Below are 16560 nucleotides of genomic sequence, written 5' to 3' on the forward strand. Positions count from 1 at the left end.
TATGTATTAGAAACTATCTCCATAACAAAAGAACTGCTTAATTGGCAGCCTGTATGAGGATTATCTTCAGTATATGAGACAGTTTAGTAGCTGCATATCTCTATGGTTTTAGTCACTTCATTCTTCACATATAGGGAAAAAACCAATAAAATTCTGGAGAACAAAGTTTTGTACAAACCTGAGCACAGCACACCCACCTTCTAAAAATGCTCCAAGAACACCTCAGCAGCAACACCACATTTCAGATACTGAATTATTATAGTATCTATGCCAAACATGAGTTACAACAGTCATTAGAAACAAATCAAACTAAGGAAATCATCTCATTACATACTGATAAAGGACAGTTATGAAAAAACTTAAGAAACAGGCCATTCCCTTGTTTATAACCACTTAAACTTTATTTTACAGTATATCTGTGACATTTTATGTTACTATAACCAAATATCAGGATTGTTTACAAATATAATGGCTGCCATTTGATGTAAACAATTAAAAAGTGTCTCTAAATATTAAAATTTTACATCATGATTTCATTCTATTAAATTGGATTACTCTTTGTGCCATCAGGTATTAGTGGAGGAACTAATTTAAGCAAAAATAGTTTTCAGAAATTAGATGTAGAAACTGAGAAGCCTGAATAAGATTTCAAAAGACCACTCCCCCATCACTGTAAAAACGAAGAAAACAAATTCTTTCACTGAAGTTGCAACGAAGAGTCAACCAAGTCCATTTTTATTAAGGCTTCTTTACATATTATTGAATCCCATCATGCCTTTCATATTCCCAGCAGCACCTTGTTGAAATTGTCTCATCATTGACTGCAATCCTGCCATGCCACCTGCAGAAAAAGTGAGAACATGGATGTGTTAATTAACTCTGAAGCACAGCTATCTTGCTGCTGAGGCCTCATTATAGCACACAAGCTATTTCAATAATATACAAATGCAAAAGCCCAAGACTGTCAAGCCAGGTTTAAATGGCTACTGAAAATGGACAACAACTGAGTGAGTAATTACAGAAAAGTCTGCAAAACACCAGGCTTAAAGTAGGTTTTAAGATGACCTCTGCATTAAAATCTAGACAAAAGAAAAAACCTTGAAGGAATGACCATTATCAATTAGTAAGGTTCCAGTATGGGAGTCTGTACTTAAAGCTGCTCGTCAAATTTAATTATTTGAGGCAAAGCTTAGAAGAAAGGGAAGGGAAGTTTAGGAATAGATTTGCTTTACCACAGTCATGCTTCAAATCACTTTACTATTTCATCAGACACCATTCCAATTGCTCATTTTGAGAGCTGAATCCAAATGAAGAGACTAGATTACGCACTGGTAAGTGCAAAGCATTCATAACATATGGACTAAACTTTCTGATTCTTGTTAGAAAACCTGGAAATACTCAATACTGATATAAAATGCCCACATTCTCACATCACCTTTCTCACTTCTATATTTCAAATGCTCCACCATAATTGGTAGTCCTCTCTCGAAGCTGTAAAACACCAACATACCCATATGATGAAGAACTCTTGGATCCATCATCTTTGCCATCTGTTGGTTCAGTTTGGCCAGCTGAGATGGGTTTACATTCTTTGACATATCACCGCCTAAAAAAAAAAAGAAGCAATCATAAGAAAGTGGATTAATGTATGGGGCTAAAAATAAAATAGATCAGAACTTTACCTCCTAACTCTAGACTCAAATCCATCCAAGTCCACGATCAAAAGTTAGCGCATCAGCCACTTAAAAGTATTTAAGGATCAACAGTCCCTGCACCCCACATAACAGACTAAAGTGTCAGTATTGTAGTAGTAATGAAGTCTACATGGATAAAGCCAAAAATTCAGTAGTTTTCACTGCGAAGTTACACATTAGTGTCATGAAGAACAGCACAGCTCTTACCAGTTACATAAAAGAGCCTTCAAACATCATGAAAATGAGTGAACTACAACTCACTTTCTCTTCTCCCAACACCTAATCTACATTTTTACATTTCCTCTGTGTTCACATATCGAGTGACCTCCCCACTGAGTTAATGTTTTACTTTTTTTTTTACCTTTGAAAAGCCCTTTGATGCCTCCCATCTTTTTCACCATCTGTGCAAACTTAGTGTATTGGGTCAAAAGCTCCTGAACATCTCTGGTAGAAACACCTGAACCTCTTGCTACTCTTTGGATTCTTCCTGGCTGCTTACTGAAAACTTTGGCACCATCGGTACTGTCAAGTTCTGCAATTACAGTGTGGGAAAGAAAAATGCATTCAGTTACTGATGTTAAAATCTGTTACAGCTGGTAGCAAACTTGTTCTCATTATTGTTGAGAATTTAGTTTTGAGCCAGAGAACAAAAAACTAGTTTTAGAAGTGAGAATGCAGAATTTTACATAAATAATTGAGATACAATATCCTAGGTAATAGTACTAAAAAGCTGTTATGTTCATATGTTAATCACCATGATAGAAAAAGTCACCTGAATAAATTATGCTCTCAGCATGCTTGGTCATAAGCTGTATACACACATGATTTAGCACAAGGGTAAGAGCATACTTCTGCAACAGTTATGGGTGGATTAGAAACAACACACCTTGAATTCCACAGACCAGGCTATGTGACCAAGTAAATTTGAGGGTAGGAAGGGAGACAGACAGCAATGACAGATTAAAGATGAATGTAACTTTTTAATTTGCAAGTAGTGTTAATAATTTAAGAAGCACAGTTACAGCATGAAAAAAAATACATTAATTTCCAATAGGATGCCTCAAAGTCCCACCTATTCTAGCCAAGATAGAGCAGCACCAGGCAATTGGTCAAGGTATCTCTAAATATTTAGATTTATTCAGAAAGTTTGAGACACATATGTACTCTTTGCCATCTCTAAGAGTAACAAATGCTCCTTGTCATTTTCTGTCACTGTAGATGCTGCCTTATGTCCAACTTGTGTCCAAAGACATCTCTGTAAATAAGCTTGTTCAACAACGGAGAAAAGAAATAGTGGGTAAAGTTTCTTTTACCTTGGTCATTCATACTGTCCATTATAGTCATCAGTTTCTTTAGCCTTGCCATTGATTCTTGTTCATTGCCTTTACTCATGAAGTCAGTTCCAAAACCAGGGATCATACCCTTGTTTTAAAAAAATAGAAAAACACAAGCTGTGTCAGAATAGGCAAAGCTAACTTTAATTAAGCAGCTAGAAATATGGACAGCAAGTTTTAGTTCAGCAATTATGTGTCGCAGTAGGCAAATCATTTCACCTTTTTGAAAAAGGTAAAGCACAGACTCTAGCGCCAGTTTCAATGAAGAGTTCTAAGTTTACAGCAGAAGTTCATCAAATATAAATGAAAATCTGATAAAATAAAATTATTTTGGGGTAACTAACCAAGATCTGGCTGAATGGTCCCATTTTCATGATGTTTTGGAATTGTTCATACATATCTCTTAACGTAAATTGACCTGGAGTACAACAACAACAAAAAAAAAGATCAGCAAAAGTCACACTAGCATTTTGGTCTTGCTGTCCTTTCTCAATTATCACTCTTTATATTTACAGGGTAAATACTGTACTGCGTAGATAAGTAGATAAATAAACCTCTTCACTATTAACATGGCTAAACCGTTTTAGATGGCACACAGGTAAGAGTTAAGCTAGTTATTCTGCAGTTATGGACAGTTATAGTCTGACAGACTTATCACTCAAAAAACATAACTCAATTTACTTGCCTGCCACATTTACTAGAGAAACAATAACCATTCTTCACTATGCACATGAAACAAGTTACCTGTCTCTATATATAACACAAATTAACTCAGTGGTCTACATCCCTGAGAGAATCTGCCATGATTAGGTCATGGTAATACACCCACTATTTAGGCCTTGGGAATAACTTACCATGTTTGAGCTTTTCTATGAGTGCTTCATTATCATCCAACTTTAACTCATTTACTTTGTCTATCAATCCTTCAATATCACCCATACCTGGGGAAAAAAAAAGCTCCGAAGTTGGCATTAAAAAAAAAATTACACTTTGACTTTCTATTATCCAATTCAAAGTGTCTTTTAAGTACAGTTGTATGCAGTACATACCAAGAAGCTTGCTGATGAAAGGCTGTGTTTTAAAGGGTTCAAAGTCATCTATGTGTTCACCAGTTCCAATAAAAATGATAGGGCTCTTTGTGGCAGCAACCCTGCAGTAAAATATATTTTATGAAATGGCCCCTCAAAACCCACCCATCTTTTGTACAACCTATTAACATAATCAGCTAGGCATCATCAATACAATGCATCCTCTCTGAAGTATCTACCTTAGTCCTAAAACTATTAATGCAAAAACATCCAGCATTTAGGATGGGTAGCTGGGAGTAGCTGACAAGATGTTTCTCTAATTAGTACTTTGTAAATATACAAACTCTGCTTTGAAAAAATCATCAACAGAAGCTTATTTTCATTGCTGAGTTTAAGAAACTTGACAGGAAAGAAAGAAAAATAAATCATCTCCATTTTATCCTAATATTGTGAGGTCAGATGAGACAGGCATTGATTACTTTTTCTTCAAGGTAGCTCCTACAACAGACAGCAATCTCATTTTCAACACAGGAAAAAAAAACATAGAATACCAGGTTGGAAGGGACCTCGAGGATCATCTGGTCCAACCTTTCTAGCACAATCTAGACAAGATGGCCCAGCACCATGTCCAGCTGAGTCTTAAACGTGTTCAGCATAGTGAAATCAACCACCTCCCTGGGGAGATTATTCCAACGATTGACTGTTCTCATTGTGAAAAATTTACCTCTCGTGTCCAATCGGAATCTCCCTGGGAGTAACCTGTACCCGTTACCCCTTGTCCTCACCATGTGACTCCTTGTAAAAAGGGAGTCTCCATCTTCTTTGTAGCTCCCCTTTAAGTACTGGTACATGGTGATGAGATCACCTCTATGCCTCCTTTTCTCAAGGCTGAACAAACCCAGCTCTCTCACTCATGTTGAGCTTCCTGTCCACCAGGACAGGAAAAAAAAAAAAAAGCTTAGGCATAAGAAAAATCAGAACCTTTTCACCAATCAATCATTGGCACTAGCTTTTAGATGAACTCAGCTTCCAGTCTACAAAACATATAGAACAAACACAGCAGACTTAACGCACACAAGCGCATGACAACTGGAACAAGCTTTCAGTATTTTAATTTTGCTTTTCAGTTTAGTTTTCCATCACTACGCTATAAATAAACTGCCATATGTATTTCACTGTTAAGAACTCTAACACTTAAGATCAAAGTCAGACAGTGATTTAGTAAGTTGGTGTCAGTAACTTTGACAAATCATCTCAGCTCCATACAAGCTATATCATTGAAACCCAGCTGGAGATTAGTCTGACATGCCATCATATAAGGCTGAAGATAAAGTGTAACATTTTCTAGCCAATAGAATCTGTCAAGATACAGCACACAGGAAGTCCAACAAGGATGGAATTTGGGAAAGTATGACTGCAGACTAATTTTTTACTAAATTGTTGGACACTCGCAATCCAGAAGTTTGATTTGCATTGCAGTTTTAAGGCCACTAGATATGATTAGGTAGAGTTTTTCCCCCTTTTGGAAAAAAATCTTGGGCATTAAATGAGAAGCAAAACTTTTCAGGTAAGCCCATATCTATTAAGTCCAAATTTATATTTTTGGTAAAAACTCCTGATACACAAGGTGCAATAAGTATAATTGCTTGATGCTATTCTCAGAAGACAGAAGTCTGACATGTGACAATGCACACTACTGTATTGGAAATACATCGTAATACCTGATTCTGGCTGATGTTAAATATCAATGGGTGATCTTATCCACCAGAAGTAGAGTAAGAACGTAACTTAAATCTCAGATTCTGTGCAGTGTGACACTGACACTTTCACAGGACAGGTTTCTGAGAGACGCTAAGATATTTCACGGTTGTCTGTGCATGGCCAGATGTTGGACACTTATGTCACAATACTTACGCACTAAGAGCTCCACCTCCTTTTGCATGTCCATCAAGCTTAGTAACAATAACAGAAGCTACATCTACTTTATCCTTGAAGGCTTTAGCTTGAGCTTCACAAGCTTGGCCAATGGAAGCATCCATCACATAAACAATGTTATCTGGTTGCTAGGAGAAAAGAGAGATACACAAAATAATCATTTCTTGCTTTCTTAAACAGTGTTCATGCATTACGTTCAGTAGCAGAACTCACTGCAATAACTGTGCAGTTTAAAATGAAAGGGCAACTGTTTTATGAACGTTATTGTCTAAGGACCATTTGAAAACTCTGATGCTGTGTTACTATGTGAAAGACTTATCTATAACAAAGAATATTAAAATTTAATAGGTTTACAGTTATTACTTATGTTTTGGGTGATTTTAGCCAGTATCTTAGCCAATAAGCTAATTAATATCTACCAGCAATTAATGGCTAACAACATCTTCCATTCAGTTTTACATTAAGAGCTTTAAGACATCCATTCCTCTGAAAACAAGTTACCCATTAGCAGGAGTTGTGTGGGAAGTATCATATTGTCATGCAAGCCCACAGAAGCAAAAAAAAATAGCCAGACCTTTTAAACCCACACAAGAAACACCAGCTTCATTTACATATCAAAACTGTTGAAAGTTATCCAATCATCTTCTCTGTTTCAGGGCAATTATTTGTTACAATCACAGAAAGTGTAGTACACATAGCTACAGGAAACCAGATCAGACTGGTTCTTTTATCTAGTTTCTCAATGCAAAGATCCTGAAAAGGAAAAGTTGGAGGAGGAACCGTAGTCTAGTTATGTGCAACCATCCTTGAATTACAGATACAAGAATAAAACTGGCACAGAACTATCAAGCACTGATCATCCAGCCCTTGTTTATGCATATCCATTTGTAATTTCTAATATATTCTAGGAGTTAAAGCGCTGATGCATTCCAGAGGAGCGAAATCCACACAGAACATTAGGAGATAAACATAAATGAATTGTGGTCAAATTACTATAACAGAAGTTAGTGTATTTCTTGAAACTACTCACTATGGCATTAGCAACTTGTAACATCTCTTCAAACAAAGAGTCTTCCTGTTTGTGACGCCCACTTGTATCAACAATGATTATTTCAAAGTTTTCATTCTTAAATTTCTCAACACCTTCTGATGCAATAATTACAGGATCCATTTCTGTATAACTGATCAAAGAGAAACATATATATATATATGCAATTCTTTGTTGCCAAAGAAACTAATTCAAACTTTCATTACTTGACTGTAAGCTTGTTAACTGTAAATCTACCTGGATTTCAAGAGGGACTCCCTTTTACGTCAAGCAAAAACTGATCAAAAATATTCCTTCCTAAGCCATTTGCTCTTACTTACTATTCAGTGAACTGAAGCACAAAGCACTGTCTGTCTCACCTGCTGAAGAGTGCACTAAGTTCTACTAGCCCTGCTCTGAAATGAGATTTAACTGAGTACCTAGACAGTACACCTCCAGTGAAGCTTAGGGAAAGTTATTTACTGCTTTTGCAAAAGTTATTTTAGGTCCACTGCTGCCCCCACTTGACAATAACAATTTAAGGTCCAAAAATCACATTCTTTGATCTGTAAAGATACTTCCTGAAAATCTGAATGTGTCTAGTAAAGGCCTATAAACTGTTACATGCTGAGAGAACATTCTAGGGAATTATCTCCCTGATCTCTTCTTACACTATCCCTACCTGCTACTACTGGCAGACAATATACTGAACTAGGCACAATTTTCATCTGATCAGAGTAAATATTATAATATAAAATTTAAGTAATTAGGCAACACTGAGATGTGTGTGTGATGTGCGAGATGTTCAATAAGGAACAACACATCATTGGAGCTGAACCGTTCTCCAAACTGATTCTGAAAGATGCTTACCTCCCATAAAAGGGAATTCTTGCTTTTGTGGCATTCTGCTTTAACTGGTCAAAAGCACCTGTAAGACAGATATAGTCAAGGGACTATTTAAAAAAATCTGTAAGTATTAGAGATAAAAACCCACATCATTAAAGACTGTATTACCTGCTCTGTATGTGTCTGCACATATTAAACACGTCTTCCAACCTTTCCTCTGATAGAAGTATGCTAACTGTGAAAAGAAGTCCAAAACAACTAGTTACACCACAATCCCACTAGAAAGCATGATACTATACAACACCTTATAAGTCATTGAATTACATAGAGAGGACAAAAAGTCAAGCCAGCCTTCCTATAACTGAGACCACTTAGTAACACTATACAAGTATCAAATGTTAGTATCTCTGTTATTTAGAAAAGTATGTTATACATATAATTATTAATGGCAAGATGAAAACAGCTGCTTGATTCTGTTTCTTATTTCAGTTTCCTGAGCTAGGAATGACTACAGATAATTCCAGTTCCCATTTTACTAACTCCTGAATTTTGCTTACTGTTAATACTGCAGATAGGACTAGCTTTTAGAAACTACCCAAAACAGTAATTACTTAAAATATTAAGTACTGTAATAGCTACAACTTGTACAGCTCTTTGTTTCTGTAGTTCCAGAGGAACAAAGATATTTCCATTGCAAGGACATGTTTTAAAGCAACGGATGGAATCTTTTCTTTCTTGTAACACTCAGCTTTGCTAGTACAATGTATATTCACAGAACACTTGATTGACCAAAGACAAACATCCAAAATACAGTTTGCCTACAGAAGCCCTAGAAAAGTCTTATGAAATCAGGCAGTGATATATTTGGTATAGCCTATGTGTGAATCTCAGAAGCAGATGACTAAAAAAACCAACACAGATGCATCAGTGTTTTTCCATAGGATAACTTTTCCTCCTAACAACCATCATAAATAGGTTAAGTGTTGATTCAGAGCATTCTTTTTTAGTCTTAAAAATACAAATCCAAATTTCCTCAATTAATTTGAGGCTAGCACAGGTTTCATTCCACCCACTCGTACTTAACTGAGATATCTAACACAAGGGCCAACTTCCACTGGTTCCCCTAAATAGGTAATGGAATGAAACAGGTTCCATTCATAGTACTAGTCTTAAAACCAGAAAGCGAGGAATAGAAACAATCTTTGTTATCCATATACAGTATCGTTTCATCAAGAGTTTAGTTTAAAGAAGTCTTGAAGAAGTCCCACAAGCCATAAATTGCCCCAAAATAATTGGACGTTCATCTCATCTCAGAAATCACTCTACAAAAATCTCTACATTGTAATCAGTTAGTACTTTCCTACTAATAGAAACGGCACAGATCACAAGCAAATCCTACCAAAGGAATTCAATGACCACCTCCGCCCCCCAAGAAGAAAACCCACGCAAACAGATTCAGTGCAAGTTACCTTTGAACAGGTCGTTGTTTTACCACTTCCTTGCAAACCAACAAACATTATAATATTCTGTTTTCCTTTGGTAGGTGTCCATGCTTTGACTCCAGGATCTACAAGCTAGAACAAAGTACAATATATGTTGCAGAACTGAATTTCAGAAGCACACAACAGGCAGTGTCACGGTCATGCTAGGTGCCTAGCTTTATATTCAATGGAGCAAGCCAATTTTTACATGTTCTAGTCTTAATTTGGCTTAGATGCTTGCTGATTTACAGTGAACAGCAACAGCCCATGTAAGATATCTATAGTACATAGTGTTACGCGTAATAATTCTGTAACATTAACAGTGTTAATTTCTTCCTAACGCCAAGCACTGAAGTCAGAGTGGCCTGTGTACATGGCACAAGTGTAACAACCAAGACAGAAAAATGACCTCCACCCCACCATCGCTGCCCAAGGTGGACCTCTTCTGGTGAGAATTCTACAGTACAGAAGACTTTTTAGGGTCGCTGCCTTGCTTCTCAAATGAGCAGAAGGTACATACATTCCAGAGAGCCATCATATGGGTGGGCACAGACTACAGAAGAACAGAAGACTACACTGTTAACTGGAAAGAGGACAGAATACTGATACCCAGGTGCTGATTTGACCAGGCAGATTAAAGAGAAATGTAGCCATAAACTGCTGGGTTGTCACTTAGCACTTTTTCAAAGGCTTATAAGTAGTTTGAACAAATCTTCATTTGGGTAGCAAAGGCATGTTTCCGGGACAGTCCAGAAACTAATAGTACTTTATCCCTATTTTGTCTTTAAATTCCAATTGAAGAGTAAGAATAGCTGGATTGGAAGCTTAAATTGAAGTTAGTCTGAGAGATGCCCAGGAAGTAGTTTCAATAAGAAGAATACTAGTGTTTGCAGTAGTAAGTAGCCTTACAACAGAAAACATAATTGTGGGTACCACACAATAACCTTAAAGCTCGGTTTGCTACTGTACTGCTTCCACAGCCCAGGCTGTACAAGAAAAGTGACGCAATAGAGAGTTTTGAAGTCCTACCTTAACAAGTTCCTTAAAGACAGCATGCTGAATCATTTTTCTTTTGTTAAGGCCAGATGCCATTTCTTCAAGATCAATTGCAGACCTGAGTTTACGAAAACCACAAAACACTAGTATAACTTAGAGCAACACTTTAATCTAGTAATAAATGAAGTCTTTGCAACTGGAAGAGCACTCTGATTTGCCTTGAGTTTTCACATAGGACATATTTGAGAGGAGACATGCATTGGAGATATTACTTCTGTAGGCAGGACAAAACCAGGTTTCTGAAATACTTGCATCCACTTGAATTACACATCCAAAAATAGCCAAGGTAACACTACTGGTCATATACACAGATCTATTTATATCCAGCCCAGAACATGTGAAGATGAGGTGTCTAGGAAGTAACAAAGAACTTGTTTATCATAACACTCAACTGATGACAGCAAAAGTTTTTTAAAATAAGACTATAACAGCAATAACTGGCTAAACTTGACAAAGATTCTTTTGATGGAATTGGCTAGACATTTAGTTCAAACTGTATGTTCTGGTTAAAGGTAAACTGGGTGTGTCTAAGAAAACCATATAAACATAGAAGTTAGTTATTTTCTATAACCTCAAAGCACAACTTTTGCAAGCATTAGAAGTTAAATGCATTTTGATTATTTCACTTACTTGACATTTTCTCTGAGTTGCTTCACAAGTTTAATATTAACATCAGCTTCCAGTAATGCTGTACATACTTCTTTTAACATAGCATTTAAAACCTTTGGAGTATAAAGGAAAAATGGTTTTATAATACACAGTATCGACTAGGCCAGTATTAGTTCAAAACATGCAAGTGTACTTCTGATATAACCAAGGCTTTTACAAATTAAATGCATGCAGTCCTATCATTATATTGACTGCCACATAAAGCCTACGCATTTGTTCCTATGTAAATGCAATTTAAATTTGAAAGCGTAATACCGGAAAAGAAGGGTCCTCAATTTGTAATATGCACACTATAACAAAGTAACACAGAACACTTCCTATTGCATTAAGGACAACAGCAGCTCCTCAGCTGTAACAGAAGGCAACAAAATAATCTCTTAACACAACACAACCTCTGTAAATAACAGCTTTCCTTAAATGCAAGATAGACACACTGCTATCTGCATTCTCAGCAGAAATTGGACTGCTGCTCTGGGGTATGCCTTTTAGGCAAACAGATGCCTCAGTTAGGAACCCAGTTTAGTAGTTTAGATTTTTCTGAAAGTAACACCTGCATAAGTGGCCTCATTTGCACAGTTTGAGCTCTTGCAGGAGAAAAGTTTTACTGCTGAAAAAAATTAATTGGGCTATATTTGATTCAGTCAAGGATTTGTTGTCTCCCAGCTGAAGACTTGTTAAAACCTTTCCTCTATGCACAAGTTCCAACCCTACAACCCTCGATAAGCCTACATTTTGGTTACTTTAAGCCACCTGCCTGCCTACCTGAGAAGTTTCCAGCAATTTATTTACTCAGAGACACTTCTAAACCATCATATCAGTTAGTCTTCCATCTTCCTTTTCAGTCCACATAACAGAAAACATGCATAATTTTGAATTCTTAATTAAAAAAAAATGTCAGACTATGCCAAGTCAAACAGCTTCCAGAACCACACACTGTATTGGCTTGAATGTAAAGGAGGCAAACATAACATAATCCTCACATTTCAGACAGCAAAGTTTACATTGAAAGCTATTTGTTCTTTCATGCTTCGCCTTCTAGCAGCCTAGTACACGTCTCCATAGTCTAGCTGCGCACGCACATAAATCGGAGTACTCTATGTAGTCTCACAGCCTACCTTCCACCCCAAACTTAGGCACATCTTGCCTCCTCCAGCTTTCACCTCCTCAGAACACTGATCTCCATAAGCACAGCTGCTAGACTCAAGGACCCTTTGAGCATGGGACCCACTATGCTTTCTAAATGTTAGTGCCATCACATATGCATACTACATACCTCTTCATTGATAATCGTAGCATTGCTCAGTGAGCGTAGTGCTGAAGTTATTTTTCTTCCAAGATCTGCTAGAACCATTTTGGCGGCTTCAAGTACAACTCAGAAGAATCTGGAAAACAATTAAAAATTAAAACTAGTTGAAGCTATGGCTTTGCAAATTAATTATTCCAGTATCTTTTGGGTTAAGAAACCTGCTTTTCATTCCAGAAGACACCTAAGTTTTACTTTCTTTAGAGTTATTTTTAGCAAGTATTAGCCTGACGTTAATTTAGGCTATCCTGATGGCCTACTTAAAACTAGAGATACCACACTGCAATCGGGAAGCATTTCACTGTCTGGAGTATTTCTGCATTGAATTCACCATGAAAAAAACAGTCCAGACAGACTTCCAGAAAGAATGCTAACTGGTTTTTATCTTCTTATGAGCAATATGCGACATGACAGAATAAAGTCAAGCAGAACAGCCTAGAAGCTCTGCATCCTGCAAAGACAGTATGATCAGAAGCAAAATATTTTGCTAGAAAAATTGAACATTATTGATCAGTTCTATTTTATCCACCTTACACTAAATCAAACTGAATTTCCCATTTCAATAACCCTACAAACATACTTGCATTTTAATAAGCAAAATTCATGTTGTATGTTTTAACAGTTTTATTGGAAAACTAGACTATTTTTGTTCACTATAGGCACAAATCTTACATTTCAGTCTAAAGCATACTGCAACTTATAGTTAGGAAACCATAAAAAGTTAATTTCTGCAGGGTATGCATAGTCTAGTCAACATGCTAAACCACTCTACCTCCTATACAAGGTGGCAGGATATTCAGGAGAACACATGGCAGAAACAGCAATCTAAAATTCTGAAAAAGGGCAAATGAAAGTCTGTCTAAAGAGCAAAAAAAGTTGCAACACTATAGTTACTGCTGAAAGGGAGCATCTCAGATTCTTCTTGTTTATCTTCCAATGTCACAGCTGTTTTCTCATACCCAACTGAAACTACTCCTTTGCTGGTAGCTGAATTCATGATCTCACATTTGAGTTCCTCCTTTCAGAACTGAAAGCAAACTTCCCAATAATGAGAGCCGCTGTACTCAAAATAGCTGACAGTTTTCAGGATTTTTCTGGACTTCCAGTTTTCAAGATTTTTCTGGACTTCCTGCCCACCACCCTCCACCCCCCCCCCACAATGGGCAGAGAAGAAAACAAACAAGAAAGGCTTGTCCATTTAGTAAGACGAAGAATACATCATTAGCTATATTCTTGCTTAATTTAAGAGGGCTCCAATCTAGGTAAGATAGAAAGAAGCTCATTATATACACACAGAGATTTACTAGCTGTACAGGCCCCAAAAAGCAAGGCTTATGATATGTTTATAAATAACTACAAAGATATATTCCAAAGTAGATAAAACAAGTCACCCATGTAAGCCAACCTCCTGACTGCTTTGCCTAATTGAGAGTTAATATTGTCACGAAGTTGGCAGGTTAAAAAAAAAAACCCAACCAAAACACAAAAACTACCAACCCCTCCAATACTGAGGCCACAACGAAAAACAAAGTCTCCAGAAGTTTCAGAAGATGTAGGATAAGTAAATTCAGTCTACGTACAGGCCTCAGATGTAGCAAATGATGTAAATAAATATTTACATTTATAAATAAATATTATTTACATTGTAGATTTAAAGTACATTGTATGTACAAGCAATTCCAAAGTGACTACATTACCATACCATCTCGGTATTTCATAAAAAAATTAGTCTATGCTTCCTAAGGAACTCTGCCTGTAAAATATTTGCAGATCAGTACACTAACAGATATGGATGTCCATCTTCTTACTTTGCTGGAAAAGGACTTCTACATGACATCTGAAGTTGGAAAACTCTAAGCTTTCCTTACGGGGCATACAAGTCACATTCTTGCAGAATAATTCTGAAAAAGCATTATCATCAACGTGAGCTACCAAAGGGTGTCAGCAAAACAGATGTTCAAAATGTTTTTCAAGCTCACTTGCCATGAAAATCACAATAATGAGAAAAACCCCACCTTTAAAATAGCATTGCATCTCAGTAAGCTTTGAGCGGCTAAAACTGCAGCCATGGACAAAACTGAACAAGAACACTTGGATATGAGAGATAAGAAATTTGATAGGATGGCCAACATACAGTAGCCAGGTGAACACTCAATATTTAACATTAGTTTCCAGAGTTTCACAGATCTCCAAATACAGAAAGGTAATTATGTCCTAATAAACAAATGTTTCCACTACAGAACTCCAAAAGCTTCTTCCAACAGCCTTACAACAGAATAATGTAAATACTGTGCTAAGGCGATGAGTTTAAGCATTTTAATATCAACTGCTTTTTCTAGAACATTAATGATTTATAAGCCATCAGAAATACTAAGGGATGCCAAGTACAGAAATTAATGTAACTTTTCACGTACAAGCCATCCAAGCTGTTAGCCACGCTACAGACAAAAAGACACATAAGCTGTCTGAGCAGGTAGCCAACTTGGGTTGGCAGGTAGCCAGAAGGGCATTAGCAGGGACTGCACTGCAGAATGTGTATATTTTGCGTTCAGAACATCTGTAGTTCTGGAAGAGCTTTTCAGCTTTGACGCAGGACTCCACAACCGAATGTGTTTAAATCTGGCACGGCCCCACAGTAAACAAGCCAGGCTGCATCAAGCAGGCCTCATGCTGAGCAAGGCTGTGAGCTCTACAGTCTGAGCTGCCTTCGGGAGACGCAGCCTGGGCACCTCTGCACTGAGCTCCCGGGTCATCGTTCTGTTGCACCGAGCCCCCAGGAGCCCTTCACTTGCTGCTGAAGGGCAGGCACTTCAGGAATAGAGGGGCAGCAGTAGTGGGGTTTTTTTAAGCCATAGCAAAACAGCAGTGAAACAACTCCAAAGAGACAGACTGCCTACGCCTGCTTATCCACCTAGTATAAACCTCTAACCAAAGTCTGTCTAGCTAAACTAGCAGTACTCTTTAATTTAGAGAGCTTTTAAAAGATGACAGCTTTAACAGACAACAGCTGTTTACACAGATAATAAACAAAAGAGATACTTAAAAGCTTGTACAATAAAGTTACACTAAAAATACACACACATGGTTGAGATTGGCTGAAAGTCTAATACTATAACTGAAAAAAGGCTGATTCACAGGTGAAAATAGCTTGAGCTACTGCAGCAACACCCAACCCCAACTTACTAGTTTCCCCCGTCTAAAATTACCCGACAGAGGGACAGAGAAGGACAGGAAGGCACGCCCCGGCCGCACCAGGGACCGGCTACCCTGCTTATGGCCTGAAGGCCTCGTTTTCGCGGAAAAGGGAAAAAAAACGGTGAAGGCACAGCCTCAGATACGCGCCCGGCCCCGGCCTTTCCCCCGTGCATCCAGAGCCGCAGCCAGCGGGGCAGGCACCGGGCTGGGCGAGCCCCGTCCCGGTGACGCGAACAGCCGCGGCTCGCCCAGGAGCCCCGCAGCTCCGCTCCTTCGGGGCCGGGGCGGCAGAGCCAAGCAGCGGTTCGGCAGACCGGAGGGCCGACCCGCCCTCCGTTCCCCGGGACGGACAGGGTCCGGACGCCCGCCCTCCCCGCCGCAGCCCCGCCGGGGTCGGGCCGAAGGCCCCCGCCTCGCCCCGAGAAACCGCCGCCGGTCCCGGTCCCGGTCCGCGCCGGCCGCCCGAGCACTCACCGGGAGCGCGGCGCGGGGCCCGCGGGCGGCGCCCAGCCCAGCCCGCCGCGGCGAGGCCGCCCGGCGCTCCGCAGCCGCCGCTGCCAACCGCGAGACAGCACCGGCGCCGCTGCCCGCCGGCCAGCGAAACGTCACCACTCGCCCTCACCCCGCGGGCCCCGCCTCGCTTCCGCTTCCGGGCCGCGCGCGCCCGCTGCCTCCTTAAGGTGGCCCCGGGTAAACGGCCTGGCACCGCCGGCAACTGCGCCGCGCCAGCTTATGGGCGGGCAGGCGGGGAAAGGGCAGGGCTTCCCCACGGACGTGCGCACCGAGGGAGGGGAGGCGGGGCCGGCAGCATGCGCGGCAGCGTGAGCATGCGCGGCGGGAGGCCTTTTACCGGCCAGACCGGGCATGCGCGCGAGGCCCCTGGGGCGGTGGCGCCCTCCCGCATGCGCGCTAGCGGGCGGGTGTGCGCGCCGCGCGCGGGCGGCGGAGGGGGGCGGGGGCCCGCGCAGGCGCGGCGCGAGGCCCCGCCCGCC

At 39.6% G+C, this 16560-nt stretch overlaps 1 protein-coding gene across 2 annotated transcripts; it reads right to left on the bottom strand.

Moving 5' to 3' along the window:
• Positions 1 to 379: 379 nt before the first annotated feature.
• On the bottom strand, positions 380 to 16191 carry SRP54 (signal recognition particle 54). Of its 2 annotated transcripts, none has more exons than XM_082318575.1 (16): positions 16043 to 16191; positions 12344 to 12452; positions 11032 to 11123; positions 10375 to 10459; positions 9334 to 9438; positions 8033 to 8099; positions 7889 to 7946; positions 7022 to 7172; positions 5971 to 6119; positions 4078 to 4178; positions 3883 to 3969; positions 3373 to 3446; positions 3008 to 3116; positions 2056 to 2226; positions 1511 to 1606; positions 380 to 841 (listed from the first exon to the last, which is right to left on the bottom strand). In XM_082318575.1, exons 2-16 carry the CDS (start codon positions 12419 to 12421, stop codon positions 750 to 752), a joined length of 1515 nt encoding a protein of 504 aa, XP_082174701.1. In that variant the 5' UTR covers positions 12422 to 12452; positions 16043 to 16191; the 3' UTR covers positions 380 to 749. The 2 variants fall into 2 exon arrangements, with proteins under 2 accessions (XP_082174701.1, XP_082174702.1); XM_082318576.1 differs by lacking the exon at positions 16043 to 16191 and adding an exon at positions 15557 to 15980.
• Positions 16192 to 16560: the final 369 nt, after the last annotated feature.

The sequence above is a fragment of the Platalea leucorodia genome (genome assembly GCF_965183815.1).
Source record: "Platalea leucorodia genome assembly, chromosome: 7".
Classification (NCBI taxonomy): Eukaryota; Metazoa; Chordata; class Aves; order Pelecaniformes; family Threskiornithidae; genus Platalea; species Platalea leucorodia.

Coding starts and splice junctions, on each gene's coding strand:
- SRP54 (XM_082318575.1), bottom strand. CDS start 12,421: ATGGTTCTAGCAGATCTTGGAAGAAAAATAACTTCAGCACTACGCTCA. Junction 10,460..11,031: donor CAACTCAGAGAAAATGTCAA/GTAAGTGAAATA, acceptor TCGTAAACTCAG/GTCTGCAATTGATCTTGAAG. Junction 4,179..5,970: donor GGAGGTGGAGCTCTTAGTGC/GTAAGTATTGTG, acceptor ATTTTACTGCAG/GGTTGCTGCCACAAAGAGCC.